Genomic DNA, 20731 nt, shown 5'->3' with positions numbered 1-20731 from the left:
ATAGCAGATATACAATATAAATGAATAAACTAGCTCTTTTATTTGTGTGTATCCACGTATAGTACTATCACTGCTGCCTTTAATACCTCAAACATGATACTATGAATGTAGGAATGACAATTTGTTTAAAAATTATTCAAAATATCAATGAATGCTATGTAATTTTTCATACTTAACACATATAATTTGTGATTGCAAATTTTTTTTTTTTTTTTTTTGCTGAACTCATGGTTTGTGATATTCTCACAACATCTGGCTAATCCAAGGTCTTTGTTATAAAACAATCTCTACCACACATCAGACTATTATTTGTTTCCCTGAAATCTCGATCAAGAGCTTTTAGAAAATCCTTGAATTATTTGACCCCTTACTTTTTGCTACAGCTACCCTAATTTAAGCGCATACTAGGGATTGAAGAAAAACATTTTCATCAAACCAATTAACACTTACTACTTCCTTTCAGTACCTTTTCTAGATTACCTCCCTGTGTCTAGCATTTTGTATTAGTGTTTGCCACAGCCTAAACCTCAGCTATATTCTCAACTACTAGTAAAACTCAGTATTCATCTGTTTATTCATTTAACAATGTTTAATGACTATGATGTGTTCAGTGATAGGAATATAAGAAAAAATTAAGACAGTTTCAATTTTAGAGTTCTTGGTTTAGTCAAAGAGAATAACATGAAAATAAGTCCTTGTAAGACAGAGTATAAGTGGTTCAAGCATCTATGGATGTAATTATATGATGACTAGATATACATACTAAACAAGATTAGCCATATGCTGGCAAATTCTTGGAACTGCGTACATATATATACTAAGGTTTATTTTTTCCTCTCCTCTCGTGTGTATATCTAGTAATTTCCACAAAAAATTTAAAAAACTGATTAGCATAGAGGACAAAATATGGAGAAGTTGAATATAATATACAAGTTTTTTTAATGACAATTGAATCTGCTTATTGGGGAAGAGTAGGGAAGGATATTTACTGTAACTCGCATTTGCACAGACATTAAGTGTACAAGTATATCAGGTAAACAATGGGGAAGGACAACATTCCAGAGGGAGGAAAAAGACCCAGAAGTAAATAAATTCATGGAAACATGCTGCAGCATATTTCATACCAGGAACCAGAAGTACTTTGATACAGACAGATTGTGTGTAGAAGAGACAGGAAATGAACCTAGAAAGGCAGGAGTGGCCAGAGTACAAAGGTCCCATAGGCAAGAGAAAGCCACTGAAGGATGCTGGCCCCATAGCACAGCATTTAAGTGCTATGCATAAAAAATCATGATCTCACATGACTGACTACAGCTTGAATTCCAACTCCAGTGGCTTGAAAAACACACCAAGCTTGTGTGCACGTGCACCCAAAATCCTGATGGAATGGAGAATTAGAGGAAAAGGGATTGTGGTTTGACAAAGCCCTACTAGAGGGTGCTTCCTCTCTCTGGCAAGCACATACACTTCTGAACTAAAAAAAAAAAAAAAAGCAAGCAAGCCACTTAAAGTATTAAGCTAGAGAATAATTTTTCAAATTTATGCTGTGAATAAGGCAAGAAGCATTAGAAAAGTTTAGAAACGTGCAATAAACGAAACATTATAGTGAAAGCCTGACATGTTATTTTACCGAGAAATCTTAGCAATCTCGCAAAGTTAAGCAAAAGAGGCCCTTCTACAGCAAGAAGTCAAACAAGAGATGAGAAGGGCTTCAACTAAGATAGTAGCTATGGAGACAAAAGGGGACACAGATGTTGTAGTATGTGATAAGATACTGTGCTCTATACAATGGAGCCACATAGGAGGCTTCAGATCAATTCTTGGTCCAACTGAAAAGCCAGTCATGGTGGTGTGAACCTGTACAAATCCCAGAGACTCGTGGAGGCTGAGGCAGGAGGTTTATGAGCTCAACGCTGACCTGAGCATCACAGAGAGATCCTATTTAAAAAAGAGCCAGGCATAGCAGAATATCCCTATAGTCCCAGTTGAGAGGCCAAAGCAGGAGGACTGAGAAATGGTGAAACCCTGTCTCTGAAAACAAATAAAAAAGGTGTGAGAAAGAAATGGTGAAACCCTGTCTCTGAAAACAAAGGAAAAAGGTGTGAGTTCCAAAACAACTTAGCTGGTACAACTTATGGGACATGGTTCATTCGCATAAATGAATGTGGAGAAAAGAGGGTGAAATGAAGTATGACTAGAGATTCTAGGATGTACTAGATAGATGGCATACCACTGAACAGGCAATCAGATAATGCATTGCCAGTAGGGCAATAAAAATGGGCATATTTGGCAGATAACTAGAAGCACAAGTATAGAGTCAAGAAGATAGGTATGGACTGGAGATAGTGATATCAGTGTTACATACGTTAGTTGAAGTAATGAAAATGAAAAGGGTAGGAAGTAATTAGAAAAAGTACTCAAATAAAAGGGAGAAGAGAGCTTCAAGGAGGAGAAAGTGGTCAATAGTATCAAATGCACTAAAGTTCAAGAAAGGTATTTCTAAGCACACGCAAAGAATCACAGCCCCATTAGTTATCAGGGAAAAGCAAATTCAAACTGGGATGAGATACCACTTCATACCCACTAGGATGGCTGCAATCAATAAAACAGACAATAACAAGTGTTGACGAGGATGTAGAGAAATTAGTAAACACTGCTAGCGGGATTATAAATGGTATCACTCCTCTGGAAAACAGTTTGGCAGTTCCTCAAAAAGTTAAACACTGGAGGCAACAGGGTACATGGTAGTTAAGTTACTAGATTCCTACATGACTGATGACGGTTTTGAGTCCCAGATCTGAAGGCTTGCTTTCTCACTCTCCCTCTCTCTCTGTCTCTTTCTGGTCAACTTAATAATAATTAATAAAATAAATAATTCTTTAAAAAAAGTTAAACAGAGTTACCATATAGACTCAGTAATTCCACTCCTGGGTATATACCCAAGAGAACTGAAAATAAAAGTCCATGTGAAAGTTTGTATACAAATGTTCACAGCTCCGTTATTATTTTTTAAGAATTATTTTATTTAACATTATTTATTTTAATTTGACCAGAGAGGGACAGAGAGTGAGAGAGAGAGTGAGAGAGAGTGAGAGAGAGAGAGAGAGAATGAGAGAAAGCAAGCAGCCAGGTCCAACACCCTTAACCACCACACTACCTGCCGGCCCCCAGAGCTCTGTTATTTGTATCAGTCACAAAGTACAAACAGGTGGCAAGCTGGTGGCATTTAAGGCACTGAATCCCACCTGGTCAACTGGGAGGTTTAAGTCCTGGATTGGCAGTGTGATAAACACAATAAACACACATATGTGCACCTAAAATCTCAAGAGGAGAATGGAGGAGACAGGACTGTGGTATTGCCATGCCCCCACTTTCTCACTTTCCTTCTCAGTTTCTTTCTCTCTTCCTGTAGCAAGTGCACATGCCAGAAAACAAATTTTTAAAAAATGTACAGGGGCCCCGCAGGTGGCATGGTGGTTGAGGACACTGGACTCCTACATGGTCAACCACAGTTTATGTCCCAGACCTGGCAGCTTGCTTTCTTACTTTCTCGCTTTCCCGCTTTCCTTCCCTCCCTCCCTCTCACTTAATGCCTCACCCAGAACCTGATCTCACTGAATTCGGACATTGTATTAAAAGTGGTTGATACGGGACCAGTGGGTGGTGTAATGATTAAGTCGCTGGACGTTCCCACATGACTGACCACAGTTTGAGTCCTGGACCTGGTGGCTTGCTTTCTCACTTTCCCTCTCTCTCTCTCTCTGTCTCTCTCTATGGCCAAATTTAAATAAATAAATGAATAAATAGAATAAAATAAATAATTTTTTAAAATTACATTTCAATAAAGCTGTTTAAACAGAAAATATTTCTGATGTGTATTCAATTGATCCATCAAAAATTAGGTTGCTAGCACTTCACCAGAAGATTAAGTGCATGGCTGTGAGGTGCAAAAATAAATAAATGAATAAATAGAATAAAATAAATAATTTTTTAAAATTACATTTCAATAAAGCTGTTTAAACAGAAAATATTTCTGATGTGTATTCAATTGATCCATCAAAAATTAGGTTGCTAGCACTTCACCAGAAGATTAAGTGCAGGGCTGTGAGGTGCAAATAAGTATAAGATTGGAGAAGAGTCTAGGGAGCATGGTGGTTAAGAGCACAAGCTCTGAAATTAACATCTCTATTTTGCTACATTTTAACTGTGTGATACCTCCATCAAGATGTTTAAACACTACTAGCCTCTATGTTCATCTGGAAAATGAGAATGATAGTATTCATTTCAAAGATTTCTTATGGCGAAATAAAGAAAACAATGTAAGTAAAGCACTTCGTACCATAGTGTTATTATTACTACTATTATCTTCAGCATCTGGGTATGTCCAAGAACTAGAAGTAAACTGGGGGAGTTTTGCCAGGCTGTCAGAAAATTACAATTTTTAAGTTTCTAATTTCTTACTATCATATCTACCTTAATTATCCATACGTATCTCAAGTTCTCCATTTTAAAAGTCAACTCACCTTCCCATGACCCTTCCAGTATGATTTTTTGTTTAAGAAACTATTTTTGCAACCTGAATGACAACTGGGTCTAACATAAACTTATCCTTCCTTTGTCTATGGGTCTGATACTCATGTAGGCCCTGAGAATATAAAGCATAAATCAGACAGTCTCTCTAGGAGGTCATAATGTGGTAGGAGAGTCAGATACATAATTATAGAATAACAATAAGAGCTGTAATATTTAATTTGGGCCAGCTGGTGGCATGGTGCTTAAGGTGGTTAGATTCCACAATGGCCAACTGAGTGTTTCAAGTTCCAGACCCAGCAGCTTTAAAAACACGTTAGGCATGTATGTGTGCATGCCCAAAATCTCTCAGGGAAAAATGGAAGAGAAGAGATTGTGGTGTGGGAATGCTTTCTTATTTTAACTCCCCCCCAACTCCAGTGAGCAAGCATGCCATCTAATAAAATTTTGCTTTTTTTTTTTGGAGAGGTTTTTGCTATAGGGCGCGTGCGCTCACCAGACAGAGACAGACATAGAGACAGAAAGTGAGAAATCACCCCCCCCAGGGGGGATGGTCATGCCACAATCCCTTCTCATCCATTCTCCTCTCGGGATATTGGGCACGCACGCACACGCGCCCAGCGTGAGTTCCAAGCCACCGGGTCCGGGACGCGAACCGCGGTCGACTATGTGGGAGTCCAGCGACATAGCCATTATGCTAACTGCTGGTTCCCTAATAAAATTATTTTTAAAAAAGAAAAAAATAAGTATTTTGGGCAATTTGGATAAATTTTCATGAAGAAATGATATGATCTGTCCTGCAAATATAAATGAAAATTCACCACTGGAGGGACAAAAGGGCATTACACAGCACAGCATCTGTGGTACAGTCAACAGTGTGCCAGTCTATGAAGCTTCAAGTCACATGTTGACTGCTCTTCAAATCCCAGACCAGTCAGCCTGAAAACACAACAGGTATGCATACAGATGTGCCCAGGATCCTGGTGGGTCAGAGGACTGAAAGAAGGGGACCATGACAGGACAAAGCACTACAGAGAGTTGTCCCTCTTTCTTTCTCACTCTACTGTGAATTAAAAAAAGAAAAAGAAAGGGCATTCCAAAGAGATGATAAAGACTGTACAAAAGCATTAAACAATGGTATAGGAAGGATGGCCCCATAGCATAATGATTAAACACTACATACTGGGAGCTAGATCCCACATGGCCAATCAAAATTTGAATCCTGACCCCAGCAGCTTGAAAAACATGCTGGGATCACATGCATTCTCAAAACCCTAAGGGGAGGAAAGTGGGAAAAGGATTGTGGTGTGACCACACACCATTGGAGGTTGGCTTTCACTCTCCGGTGAGAACATATGCTCTCTTGCAATTAAAATGAAAAAGGAAAAGAAAAGGCATAGGGTATCTGGTGAAATACAATGGTGAGTGTGTGGCTAGAGTCTACAGTGGGTACAGGAACAAGTTACTGGAGATGAGGCTAGATCAATGGGTGAGGCCTGCTTGTGAGAGGTTTTTAAACCTAGGTAAAGTCATACACTGCATGACCACATTTCAGTTAACGATGAACTCCATATGCATAATATGACAGTAGTCCCATGAGATTATACCATACAGCCTAGATGTGTTATAGGCTATATCATCTAGGTTTGTGTAAGTATACTATGCTGTTCACATAATAATGAAATTGCCTAACTACTTATTTCTCAGAACATATCCCCATCATTAAGTGACATATGACTACTACTTATCCCGTGTTTACAGATGAGAAAATTGAGGACGCTAGGAGAGATTAAATAATTTGTAATTTTTGTTTGTTACAATATGTAACACAATAACTCTATTAGTAAGTGGCAGAGCCATGACTCAATATTCTATCTATACTCTGAATCCCTACACTTACATGTAAATGCTCAAGGATGCAACTGGAAACGAGAAAACCTTATCCTTTACATGCAGAAGCTGTATCTTTTCCCCCCTTTTAAGACTCAGAAACAGATTTCTTCCTCCTTCCTTTCCAGCTATTGAGCAAAGTGGACACATAACAGCCCCTGTAACAAATTTGTAGACCAAGTCAAAGATTCACAGAAATGAAATATGGTCACAAGCACATAATTTTCACAGGTTCAATCTCCACTGAATGCCACTCATCTGTTTACTTAGGCCCATTTCTTCCTCCCACTACACCCCATGCAAGTATTTTATTTTAACAGATAAAACTCCAAATTCTCTAAAAAGAAAAAAACAAAAGAGCAAAATTTATTCAATGACTGAAAATTTATGTAACCTGGTTTTCATACCCCCAAATTCACTAATATATTTCAGTCAGTCCAATCTAGTCTTAATCTAGGACCAGTAAGAGATAAAGATCTGAAAGTTGACTTTGCAGTCAATTAACAGGTGACTCTTACCATTTTTTGTTGCACTATTTTTCACAATTAGCTCCAAATGCTCTCTGAACTCTTCCCGAGATGGGTAGAGGCGTTTACGCACATTTTCACGGAGTGTCTGTAGGTCCATTGGTCGAGTAATGATTTTGTAGTAGTCCTTTACAACCTTCGCATTAACTGGAGTATGGAAAGGGTATGTCTGTGCAAACAAGAGCCAGAATCATCCATGAGCAAAGAACACTTGACAGTCAATTCCTGAAGACTCTCCCATGTCTTATCTATGTTGATAACCTGGCCATCACCTCTTAAAGGAATCTTTTTAGATACAGTAAATCTGTTTCCTCTACTAAACTATTAAAAAAATAAACAAAAAGAAAACTACATTACAAAGCTTCAGGAGTTCTGTGTACCTAAGTATATACATCTACTGTCCTCTTTCTGAAATCACAGACAGAACAAAGAGCCTTGCCATCCCTACTGAAGATATCCCAATGCAATGAACTAACATTTGGAAGATCTCTCATGTCATTGATAATAGACTCCAAGATGGAAGACAGTGTCACCATAGGGTCTGTCCGGCGCCGGTGGATGGACTTGTGAGGTCTCTAAAAAGAATAAGAAATCAGAATGCTTCTTTAGACCAAGAAAAAAAAATACATGATATTCTCTAACTAGACAAATACATTTTAGAAATTTTGTAATAAAAAATACACATAATCCTCACATAAGGCCAAAGGTAAAAACTAAGGCTATCAGATCCATGACATAAAAGGCTAGGGAAATCAGTGAGAACCGACCTGATCAGAAAGGAGCAATGTAGATACTCACATTCAAATAGTCACAGTGAACAGTGGTTCCAACTCGTCGTTTCTTCTTGGGAGGAAGTTGCTGTTTAGGGAACTTGAGAACGAGAGATTTTCTGCGAACCTCATCTGCGCTGCAAATAATAACACTTTAATAGCATGCAGCCCATATTTCTAGTTCCCAGGAGTGGGGAAAAAAAGCAATTACAATGAAAAAGTCCAAAGTACCTGAGCATTAGTCTGGGGAAGAAAAAAAACAAGCCAAAGGCCAGACATCTACCATCTAAGGCTCAAATCGGGCAAGGCCTCATATGATCTCCAAACTAATAAACTAGTCAAGTCACAACTTCACCTCAGTTTCCTATTTGGGAGATAAGGGAACTAGGCTAAAGGAATTTTAAGAATACTTTCAGCTCCAACATTCTATTTTAGATTTAAGGCTAAGAAATTTAACTCACTGAAAATGAAAACAAGAAAGAAATTAAAAAACATTTGTTTTTTTAAAAAAACTAGTTTGGGGTTCCTTCAATCATTAATACCCATTCACCTTCTTCCCTCCCATTGAAAATAATCAAGATACCACATTTTCTTTTTCTAATGTGCTTTGAAATATAATGACCATTACAGATATGATCAATCAAATCAACAAAGATGGAAAAGAAGAACCTAATACTAAAAAAAAGCAAAAAAAGAGTCTAACTTAAACCACATTGACACACAAAAAAAATTCAAATATATTTGAAATGTAATATCCCGACTGTACAACGTCAGTGGCATACTGTCCAAGGACTAAAAGCAAAAAATATCCTGAACCAGCAGTTAGCATAATGGCTATGTCGCTGGACTCCCATGTAGTCGACCACGGTTCATGTCCCAGACCTGGTGGCTTAAAACGCACGCCGGGCACGTGTGCATGCATGCCCAAGATCCCAAGAGAATAGAGAAGGGATGGTGGCGGGGCCATCCCACCTGGGGGCTGATTTCTCACTTTCTGTCTCTGTCTCTTTCTGTCTGTCTGGTGAGCACACGCGCCGTATAGCAAAAACCTCAAAAAAAAACATCGCCGTAATGGAAAAACCCTCAAAAAAAAAAAAAAAAATCCTGAACCATAGGTTTGTTGTTAGTAGTGGTATCTGGTATGAAATTCTGTAAGTAGGGGCATAGTAGATAAAGTGCTAGACTCCCACATGCCTGACCATAGCTCAAATCCCAGACCTGGCTGCTTACTCTCTCACTTTCTTTCTCTATGTCTCTTGCAAATTTAATTAAGTAATTAATTGAAAAAAAGAATTTTTAAAAAATTCTATGACTATTTTATATATATTATACAAAAAATACAATAAATATATTGATGTTGGGAACCAGCAGTTAGCGTAATGGCTATGTCACTGGACTCCCATGTAGTCGACCATGGTTCGCGTCCCGGACCCGGTGGCTTAAAACTCACACTGGGCGCGTGTGCGTGCGTGCCCAAGATCCCGAGAGGAGAATGGAGGAGAAAGGATTGCGACGTGGCCATCCCCCCTGGGGGGTGATTTCTCGCTTTCTGTCTCTATGTCTCTGTCGGGGGGGCCCCGGGCCCTAAAGAAAAAACCCCCCCAAAAAAAAAAAAAAGTAAAAAATAAATAAATAAATAAATAAAAAGAAAGAATATAAGAATTGAAAAAAAAAATCACTATTTTGCAGTTCCCAATGAAATAATCAAGTGAAGCAATAATCAATAGATGGAAAATCTACTGAAAGACTACAAGGAAATAAGATATACAGAACCAGCAGATGGTGTAGCAGTTACGTTGCTGGACTCCCACATAGTCGATCACGAATCTCAGATCCAGAACCTTAAAACTCAGTGCATGTAGGTGGCGTGGTGATTAAGGCGCTGGACACTCCCACATGGCCGACCAGGGTTCAAGTCCTGAATCTGGTGGCCTGCTTTCTCACTTCCTCTCTCACTCTCAACCTCTGTCTCTCTCTGGTCAAATTAAAAAAATAAATAAATGAATGAATAAATATAAATAAAATAATTATAAAGAAAAAAAAGATATTCACCCACATGGGAAAAAGAAAAACACACCTTTATTACAATACCTGGGAATCATCACTTTAATAATGTGATTAAAATGTTGTGTGATAGAGTAAGCACAGAACATCACCATGATATTAAATTCACGCACGTGCATGCGTGCCCAAAATCCCAAGAGGAGAATGGAAAAGGGACTGTGGCGTGGCCATCCCCCCGGGGGTTGATTTCTCACTTTCTGTCTCTCTTTCAAGTGAACACACATGCCCTATGGCAAAAACCTCTCAAAAAAAAAAAAAAAAAAAAAAAAAAAGAATTCGGGACCAGGAGTTGGTGTAATGGCTATGTCGTTGGACTCCCACGTAGTCGACCGCAGTTTGACTCCCAGATCCGGTGACTTAAACTCACACAGGGCACATGTTTGTGCATGCCCAAGATCCCAAGAGGAGAATGGAGGAGAAGGGATTGTGGCGTGGCCATTCCCCCTGGGGGGTGATTTCTCACTTTCTGTCTCTCTGTCTCTCTTTGTATTTCTGTGAAGTGCACACATCCTATAGCAAAAAACCTCTCAAAAACAAAAAAAAAAGAATTTGGGAATAAATGATACCTGAAACTTCCAACTACTTTAGCGGAAAAAAAAAAATCTAGGCATATTAAAGAGAAAGAAAATATGGCAAAATGTTAACAACTGGCGAATTTATAATAGAGTCTGTCTTCTTTCCATTTTTCCATAGGTTTCTAATTTTCACACTACAAAGGTGAAAAAATCTAGAAACTTCATTTTATTGTCTATTAAACTCTCTAAGGGCAAAAACAGGACTAAGCATAGTTTATGTGTCTCCTCAATCCTCTGGATGGTCCATTATCAAAATACTCTGACATCAGGACTTTGCAAGTATTTTAAGTAATAGGAAGTAGAATAGGAAGAGGAAATGAACATCTAACTTGAGCATCCACTATATGCCAGGCACTATACTATATCTATGTTTGTTCTGTTTTGTTTTTAAGAGCTTTTTGCTATAGGGCGCGTTTGATACCCAGAACAGACACAGACAGACAGAAAGAGAGAAATCACCCCCCAGGGAAGATGGCCATGCTGCAATCCCTTCTTCTCCATTCTCCTCTTGGGATCTTTGCCATGCACGCACAAACGCCCGGTGTGAGTTTTAAGCCACTGGGTCCGGGACTTGAACCGTGGTCGACTACATGGGAGCCCAGCGACATAGCCATTAAGCTAACTGCTGGTTCCACTATATCTATGTTTTATAGTCTCATTTTATCTTCCTAACTAACCTGGAAAGAATGGTTTTGCTTAAATACAGAAAAAGACTCAAAAAAGTCAGGTAGCAAAGTGGTAGAGATTAATGAGAGTTATAATTTTTCTTTAGAGAGAGATTTTTGTGCTATAGGGCATGTGTATTTCCCAGAGCGACAGAGAGAGAGAGAGAGAAATCATCCCCAGTGAACGTGGGCCACACCACAATTCCTTTTCCTTCAGTTTCCTCTCAGAATTTTGGGCACACATGCACATACACTCAGCAGCTTGAGTTTCAAGTCACCAGGACTTAAACCATGGTCAGCCATGTGGGAACTCAGCGCCACAATCACTATGTCACCTCTTGGCCCGGAGTTTTGTCATTTTTACTACTGGAAATAATTACTGAGGAAAATCATCCAAAATTCTGTATGTTTAGTTCTGCTTCAGAGAATACATCATATCCACCATCCCTGCCACCCACCATCATCAACTTTCCAACAGATCTCTTGACAGCACTTCCTACCTGCTATCCCTTACCTCTCAATTAGCTGTTTCCCCAAGACAATCTTGGTCCCTTCAACCTTGATAAGTTCTTCATTATCATTATGAATGACTGTCTTTTCCAACTCTTCCTCCTGTTCCTCTGTCATAGCAACAGGGTTAGAAGGTGGAGCATTTGTTTGATAATAGAGAGGACAGAATTTATTTGTCCTCATATGCCCAATGGCACCACATGCCCCACATTTCAACTGCAAAAGGAAAAATATCAACAGTCAAAGGCAAGCAGGCTGAAATTATGCCAGAGATAATCAGGTAAGAAATATATACAAAGCAGGGGAGAAACATGGCAGCTTCAGAACTTTAGTTCTAATAAAATGGTGATACAACTATTAACCACTGTACAAAAGGTCATGTATGGAACTGATACATTTTTAAAAAAATGAGGGCCAGCCCATGGCATGATGGTTAGGGCAACTGATTCCATATGGCTGACAGCATTCTCTGAATCCCAGTCCTGGTGATTAAAAAAACAAGCAAACAAACAAACAAACAAACAACTGGGCACCTGTATATGTATGCCCTAAGTACTGAAAGGAGAGAGAAATGGAGAAAAAGAGATTGCAGTGTGACCATTTCCCACGTGGGGAGGGGAGATGCTTTCTCACTTTTTTCCAGTGTTTCAAAATATCTTTTTAAAAATTTTTCCAGAGGGAACATGAGCCAATGCGTTGTGGGGCTAGAGGGGGATGGACTGAGAAAGCACCCCCTGTGAGGACTGATCATACCACAATCCCTTCTCCATTTTCCTCTCAGGATCTGAGCCACACACACATACACACAAAGCCTGGTGTGTTTCTCAGAAAGCCAGGTCTGGTTTTCAAACCACACGGTTGGCCATGAGGGATCCAGCTGCCTTCATCACCATGGCTGGCCATTTTTAAAAAATCAAGAAAGAAAGAAAGGGGAAAGAATATTCACTCCCAATTAAATTGTAAGTTATGAAAATATTAAATATACAGGAGAACAGGTGTTAGAAATCCAAAGCTGCATTCACAGCATAGTCAGCTGAGGATATTTCCAGCTCCTTGTCAAAACAAGGAAAAAGCTGGCTAAAACCATTTCCATATAAGTTTTCCAATCAATTAGCTCTGCTAACCTAAACCTCAGTTTCATTGGTAAAATGGGACCAATACTATATCATGCTTATCCAGTATCACATACAAGAAAGGAACATTAAAATATTTAATGACCTCAGCACATGTTAATAACAGCATTTTATATTTGTTGAGTATTTTAGTTTATAAAGTGTCTCCTATACATTGTGTCATTTAATACAATAACACTGTGAAACAGGTATCATCTGATAGAAAACAGTTTTGGAAAGGTTAAGGTCACAGAACTATTAAGTGTAGGACCACCTTGATCTCAATCACCAGTTTCCTCATATCTCTTTCCACTGTACCACAGTTACCTCATCTTATGGTGCACATTACAATCACATGAACAGTAAAATCTGAAATGCTACCTCAGTTATGCAAAGCAACCTGTATTTCAACCATGTTTTACTTTTGTTGTGTCTAATAATATGTACAATTAAAAAAATTTACAAAATGTCGGGTAATGGCTATGTCGCTGGACTCCCACATAGTCGACTGCGGTTCACGTCCCGGACCCAGTGGCTTAAAACTCACGCCAGGCGCATGTGCGTGCGTGCCCAAGATCCCAAGAGGAGAATGGAGGAGAAGGGATTGCGGCGTGACCATCTCCTCTGGGGGGTGATTTCTCGCTTTCTGTCTCTATGTCGCTCTCTGTCTGTCTGGCGAGTGCACGCGCCCTATAGCGAAAACCTCTCCAAAAAAAAATTTACAAAATGTTAATGGAAGGAATCAGCAAATGGTGTAATGGTAATGTTGCTTGACCCATAGGTAGTTGACCATAGTTCATGTCCCAGACCCAGTGGCTTAAAACTCACTCAGGGCAAGTGTGCGTGCATGCCCAAAATCCCAAGAGAATAGAGAAGAAATTGTGGTGTGGCCATCCCCCGAGAGGTGATTTCTCACTGTATGTCTGTCTCGTCTCTCTAGTGAGCACATGTGCTCTATAGTAAAAATCTCTTTTAAAAAAGTTAATGGAGAGCATGTATTCTGCAATTCATTCCCCACTCAGGATTTTAGGCACACATACACATACACCTGGCATGTTTTCAAGAAGTTGGGTCTGGGGCTCAAACCAAATAGTCAGTCACGTGGGATCCGGCCACCTTAACTTCCATGCCACCTGCTGGCCCATATATTTACTTTTAGATCAGGACGCTCCTTCATTTTTTTGGGTTTCTTCTCAGGAGGACCCTTAAGCTTCTCCTTCTCTTGGTTCCTCTTAAGCCGCCTCAGCTGCTCTTGAAAGCTCCGCCGCTCTTTTCGCATCTCTTCTCGATGCTGTTCATCAAAAAGGGCAAATTTCCGACTGAATAACAGGAAGGGGGAGAGAAAAATCACAGGACTATAAATTCATCTAAACCAAGACGACTGTCCTTATAGCTAACACCTCAGAACTAAAGTAATCTGTACAGAACTAAAATAAAAGGGGCTACTGGGCATGTTCAGCTCCCTCACTAGTTAGGCCTCCATTTACAAAGAAGAACTTCTCTAGCGTAAGTACGAAGAAAGTCCTAAGATTATTCCAAGCCAATCAACCAAAATGCAAATGACGTAGATAAAACCAGACATGCCTTTATTTTGCAGCAAATTCAGAATTTTCTGTGTGATTTGGCCCTGGTCCAACACAAAGATTATGGTTTTTGTGTATGTGTGTGTGTCTGGGGGTAGGGGAGTGGTTAATTTAATGGGAGAAATAGAGAGAAAGAAGCTACCTCAAGGGGCCAAACCTGATCTTCCATATGAATCCAGCATCATTTGAGTAGCACTTACTGTTGCATTACACCATGTTGGCCTCCAAAAATTTAAAAGCAAGCTGGTTCCCAATTATGGCAGACTTCCAGGAACAACTGTGCAGGATTGCATCACTAAAATTCAAGTACCAACCCTGATCCCCATTCCTATTCTTTACCATTATTCTCCCTATCACACTAAAAAGTGGCAGATTGAACTCACATAAACTCTTCATCTTTTGTGGTTCGTATGCGCACATAAGCATCAATGACAGCTGGTTTTCGGACGGTCTCACAGCGAACATAATCTTGGTTTTCGGACGGTCTCACAGCGAACATCCTCTTTCCCCTCTTCATCTCGAAATGTACGATAAATCTTGAGACAGCGGCCAGTGGCAGAAGAATTAAGGCTAGTCACAGAAGCTGTGTCATCATCTCTGTGATTATTTCCTGAGGATGCTGAACCAGCTGCTGCAAGGTAGAAAAAGATTTCCAAACATTCTCCTACCACTTCAAGTGGCCATTTTCTTCAGTTCAAACAGAGACATCAAAGCTCAACATGGCACAAAACTGTAGTTCTATAGAAAGCATTAAACTGACCCCCAGCCCCAGGAGTACAATGATTTATCCTTTCCTGACTTTATTTTGATACTACCAATTTTCCCATTTCTATGAGTATAAGAGTCCCTTGACAGAACCTCAAAGAACTACATGTTTACTATAGAAGACAGAAAAGCAAGAAGATGCATTCTGATTCCTCTAAACAATAGAGCAAGAGAGAACCAGCAGTTAGCGTAATGACTATGTCGCCGGACTCCCACGTAGTGGACCGCGGTTCACGTCCCGGACCCAGTGGCTTGAAACTCACGCCGGGTGCATGTGCGTGCATGCCCAAGATCCCGAGAGGAGAATGGAGGAGAAGGGATTGAGGGGTGACCATCCCCCCTGGGGGGTGATTTCTTGCTTTCTGTCTCTATGTCTCTGTCTGTGTGGCGAGCACACGTGCCCTATAACCTCTCAAAAAAAAAAAAAAACAATAGAGCAAGAGAAGTAGTTGAATAATCCCATTTTTTACAAAGAGCACCCAGCCAAGACTAGTGGCCTAGTGATTAAAGGAGCCAGAACTCACATGGCTGACTGCACAGTTCAAATTTCCAGCCCAAATGTCTTGGTAAACATACTGGGCACACATCCTGACAGGATGAAGAAATGAAAAAAGACATTATACTGGGACCAGCAGTTAGCTAACAGCTATGTCACTGGACTCCCATGTAGTTGACCACGGTTCGAGTCCCGGACCCAGTGGCTTAAACTCATGTCGGGCACGTGTGCGTGCGTGCCCAAGATCCTGACAGGACAATGGAGAAGAAGGGATTGCGGCATGGCCATGCCCCCTGGGGGGTGATTTTTCGCTTTCTGTCTGTCTGTCTCTCTTTGTCTTTCTGGCGAGTGCACGTGCCCTATAGCAAAAAAACTTCTCAAAAAAAAAAAAAAAGACATCATACTATGATGATACCCCATTTAGGGGGTGTTTTCATCCTCTCCCTCTCTCTGGTGAGTGCACGCTCCCTGGCAAATTAAAGGGAAAGGAAAAAAGCATCCAAGTGGGCCAGCCCTGTAGTATAGTGGTTAAACACGGTACACAGGGAACCAGGTCTCACATGGCCGACGATGGTTCAAATCCTGGCCCCAGAGGCTTGAAAAACATACCGGGTGTGTGTATGTACGTCCCAAATCCTGATAGAATGCAGAAGTGGAGGAAAAAGGATCTCAGTATGATGACATCCCATTAGAGGGTGCTCCTCTGGTGAGCACACGTGCATCCTAGCAATGAAAAAAATCAGCACCCAGGGCTGTCTGGTGGCATGGTGGTTAAAGGCACTGTATTCCCACATGGCTGACCATGGTTTAAGTCCCAGACCTGGCTTTCTCTCTCTCTGTCTCTTTATGGTCAAATTAAAAACAATAACAACAAAAGGAATTAAATAAATAATTCTTTTGAAAAAAAAATCAGCACCCAAGCAATCCCTCAGAGGAAAAAAAATGACACCAGAGATAGAGTCTTAAGATCTAGTTTATGCCACTTAAATTTTAATATAAATAGAAATTACCTGAGGATCTTGTTAACCTAAATATTCTAATTCAGTATGTCTCAAGTAAGGCCTCATATTCCACATTACTAACAAATTCCCATGTGATATAGATACATACCATGGGTCCGGGACAACACTAACAAAGACTTGAGGACCACATTGTTAGAAGGACCTATCACATCTTTACCAAGCAGTCAAAATAGTACAATTAAATGCAACTTCAGGGGACCAGCAGATGGCATGGTGGTTAGGGCGCTGGATACTCCCACATGGCTGACCATGGTTCAAGTCCCGGACCTGGCAGCTTGCTTTCTCACTTTCTCTCTCTCTCGCTCTCTCTGTGTCTCTCTCTAGTCAAATTAAAATGAATAAATAAAAATTTTTAAAAAATGCAACTTCAATGGAGAGGAAAAAACAAAGAATATTGAGAATGAGAAGTCATTTAAATCTCATCTTTGACCTTTGTCCTCTGTCTCATTTGCTACATCCAAGATTTCTCTATTTATATTTAGTTACTTTTGCCAAAGGGCACACAAGCTTTCTAGAGAGAGAAAGAAAATAGAGGGAGAGGATGAAAGTATCTTCCCAATGGGACATGGTCGTGCCACAATCCTTTCTCATTTCTTCATCCTGTGTGGATTTTGGGGATGCACACCATGTTTATCAAGTCACATGGCTGGTATTCAAACTGTGCAGCCAGCCATGTGAGATCTGGCTTCCTTAAACACTGAACCACAGAGCCAGCTCCACTTCCAAGTTTTTAAACATCTGGCTTGATGCACATTATTTAGAAGTATCATGAGGAACTTAAACCCCAAACATTGTATGGTCTCTTCCTAAATCTGCTTATTTCTCTGAAATGTACTACTTTAATCAATGCAACCACACCTTTCCAGTAACCCCAGAGTTAAGATTGCCTTCATTTTTTTCTCTTTTTCTCCTCAGTGCCTATATCCCAACCCAGTTCAGGCCCTTATCATCAGCCCTACCCTTCAATTTCTCCAATTTCTGGTTTTTAACTTTTTAAGGTCTAAGACTCCTTTGAAAATTTTCTGAAAGTCATGAATCTATTCAGAAAAAACACGTTTGCAAAGAATTTTACATGTAACTTTAGAGGGTTCAAGGAAAAACCTCAAATTTATCCACGGATTTTATATTAAAAACTCTTTAAAAAGAACTCCAGGATGAATGCACAGAAAGTGCACTTGAAGTATAACATGAACAGCCCTAGCTTGGCCAGGCACCTGATACAAGAAGTAGTGAATTGATAACATCTCCTCAATTTGTCCCAATAGACAAACCTACAGTCAAGTTTGCAGAAATCTACCTAATCTGTTGGACCAGCAGATGACATAATGGTTATGTCACTGGACTCCCACATAGTCAACTGTGGTTCGTGTGCCAGACCTGGTGGCTTAAAATACACCGGGTGTGTGTATGCCCAAGATCCCAAGAGGAAAATGGAGGAGAAGGAATTGTGGCATGGCCATTCCCTCTGAGGGGTGATTTCTCACTTTCTGTCTCTCTGGTAAGCACGCACACCCTATAGCAAAAATCTCTCTCTCAAAAAAAGAAATCTACCTAATCTACAGGTTTTTATATACTCATCTCCTATTCCTTCTGCCTCTAGCTTTACTTCACTTACAGTCTACAATTATCTACATTCCTCTTCTTAATTGCCAGAAGGCATACATACTGGCCAGAGAGAAACAGAAAGGTAGAGAAAGAGAAATCCTCCCTCCAATGGGGTGTGGTCATACAACAATCCCTTCCTTCTCCATTTCTCTATCCTGTTGGGATTTGGGGTATGCACACACATGCACCCAGCATATTTTTAAAGGTGCATGGGCTGGGATTTGAACTGTGATTGGCCATATGGAACCTGACTCCTTTAACCACTAGGCTACAGGGCCAGGCCTATACAACTTTTTCATTCTTTCTTTCTTGTCACTCTATGAAGCCATTACCCTCACCCAGTAGCATCCTCTGTAGCTCCTTCCGCTCCTGCTCCTCCCGTTCACGTGAGAGCTGAGAACTAGTTTTTTTATTCTGCAACATGTTCTCAATGTTCTTTCCCATTTCTTCAAAGTCACTGTCTTCAGCTGAGCTACTGTCCGTGTCAGTAGATAAGACTTCAGTTGATGATAAAACTCTAAAAAGAGTAATAACAATATTAAAGTAAGACCAGGGGAAACATGAAAGTACATAAAGAGTTAAACAAATATGGCTTCACGCAATGATAGAAAATTGGGTAATCAACCTTAGGAAGGCATACTCAAAATTTACTAAGACATGAAACCCTTGAGAGAAAACCTTTACAAAGTTTAACTAGACATTTAGCTTCTGAAATATAAGCTTAACAAATTACAGCAATTCTTTCAGAATTCCTGGAGGAAACTTGAGAAATAAATCAGCACACTGTTCATTTTTTAATAGTATATTACCATCCTTTTCCAGATGAGCCTTCACACAAAACCCACCAGCTCTTACTGTTGTTCTGGCTGCCAGAACAACAAACAGGCTGTTAATCAAGCCTAGCACCTCTAGCTATTCAAAAACCTTTGCTAAGTTGCTCTGCAGAGAGCAGGTACTCTAGCGGCTATTATAATAAACCCATACTACCCTGATACCTCAGATACCTGACTACCTAGACACGTTTTTAGGTGACTTCATTATAAAATAATGTCTGGGACCCCTCCCCCCCTTTTCCTACTTCGATTTTCTGCAGCACTAAAACAACATACTTGTTCTGTAGGTCAAAGATGCGCTGACATTCCTCTTTGTAACGTTCTTGATGCTCAGCCACAGAAAACCTTGATCCACGGGCAAATTTACTCATGGGCCCCTCTCCAGAGCGAGCCTGTTCTGTTGACATGGTGCGTACCACATCAATCACTTCCCAGCGGGACAATTTTTTGATCTATGAGAGAAACAGACACGTGTGTATATATACACACACATCATTTAGGGATTTCAAAAGACAAACCACAGCATTTGATTAGAGAATTAGACCAAAAGAAAAAAAAAAAAGGAAAAATTATCCCAAACCAGATTAAATAGAAAGCTTTTTTTTTATTGAAAATCTTTTTACTTATACCTATTAGTCTCACATTAAGTATAGCTGATGACTATTTTCTTGATAGTGACACTTTTACATAACAAATATTTCTTTTTTTTTCCTTTGGAGAGGTTTTCGCTATAGGGCACGTGCGCTCACCAGACAGAGAGAGACAGACAGCGAGAAATCACTCCCCAGGGGGGATGGCCACACCGCAATCCCTTCTGCTCCATTCTCCTCTCGGGATCTTGGGCACGCACGCACACACGCCCGGCGTGAGTTTTAAGCCACCGGGTCCAGGACACGAATCACAGTCGACTACGTGGGAGTCCAGTGACAGCCATTATGCTAACTGCTGGTCCCTAAACAGAAAGCTTTAAGAAAGCTGACCCTGGGCCAGCAGATGCTATAGTGGTTGCATCACTGGACTCCCACATGGCCAACTACAGTTTGAGTCCTGGACTCGGTGGCTTGAAACTCACACCAGGCATGTATATGTCTGTGCCCAAGATCGCAGGAGAATGGAGAAGAAGAAATTGTAGTGTGGCCATCCTCCCTGGGGGATGATTTCTCATATTCCCTATTGTGGTATGTCTCTCTTATTCTGGAGAGCGTAAGCACCCTAAGGCAAAAAATTTTTTAAAAAAAGGACCCAGCAGGTGGCATAGTGGTTACATCACTAGACTCCCACATGGCCAACTGCAGTTTGAATCCCAAACCTGGTGGCTTAAAAAACACACTGGGCATGTGTGTGCACATACCCAAGATCCTGGGAAGAAACTGGAGAAGGCACTGCGATATGGCCATTCCCCCTCAGGGGTGATTTCTCGCTTTCCCTCTCACCGTCTCTATTTTTCTGTCTCTCCCTCTCTCTGGTGAAGGCATAAAGAAAAAGAAAAAGAAAAAGAAAAAGAAAGAAAGAAAGAAAGAAAGAAAGAAAGAAAATAACAAGGAAAGCTAAATCCAGGGAGCCAATCAATGACATAGTGGTAATGCAACTGGACTTAGAAGGGAAAATCCCCACTTCATATACTGGGATCTCCCTATACATATCAGACACATGCCCACGACCTAGGCTAGGGCTGAGACTAGGGCTGGATCATGGTATGAAGACTCTGCTGGGACCAGCAGTTAGCATAATGACTATGTCGCTGAACTCCCATGTAGCCAACCACGGTTCGAGTCCCGGACCTG

General features: G+C 40.4%; 1 protein-coding gene across 1 annotated transcript in view; it reads right to left on the bottom strand.

Moving 5' to 3' along the window:
• The window catches only part of TAF1 (TATA-box binding protein associated factor 1), a 103630-nt gene that overhangs the window by 43639 nt on the left and 39260 nt on the right, over positions 1 to 20731 (bottom strand). Inside the window, 9 exon segments of the mRNA XM_014591417.2 lie at positions 6939 to 7116; positions 7424 to 7522; positions 7746 to 7854; positions 11536 to 11747; positions 13797 to 13962; positions 14610 to 14692; positions 14727 to 14857; positions 18453 to 18631; positions 19224 to 19399. Coding sequence (XP_014446903.1) covers positions 6939 to 7116; positions 7424 to 7522; positions 7746 to 7854; positions 11536 to 11747; positions 13797 to 13962; positions 14610 to 14692; positions 14727 to 14857; positions 18453 to 18631; positions 19224 to 19399 — 1333 coding nt within the window.

The sequence above is a fragment of the Tupaia chinensis genome, unplaced genomic scaffold, assembly GCF_000334495.1.
Source record: "Tupaia chinensis unplaced genomic scaffold, TupChi_1.0 Scaffold000571_1, whole genome shotgun sequence".
Taxonomy (NCBI): domain Eukaryota; kingdom Metazoa; phylum Chordata; class Mammalia; order Scandentia; family Tupaiidae; genus Tupaia; species Tupaia belangeri.
The sequence above is the reverse complement of the archived record's forward strand: the minus strand, read 5'-3'. Positions and strand labels throughout refer to the sequence as shown.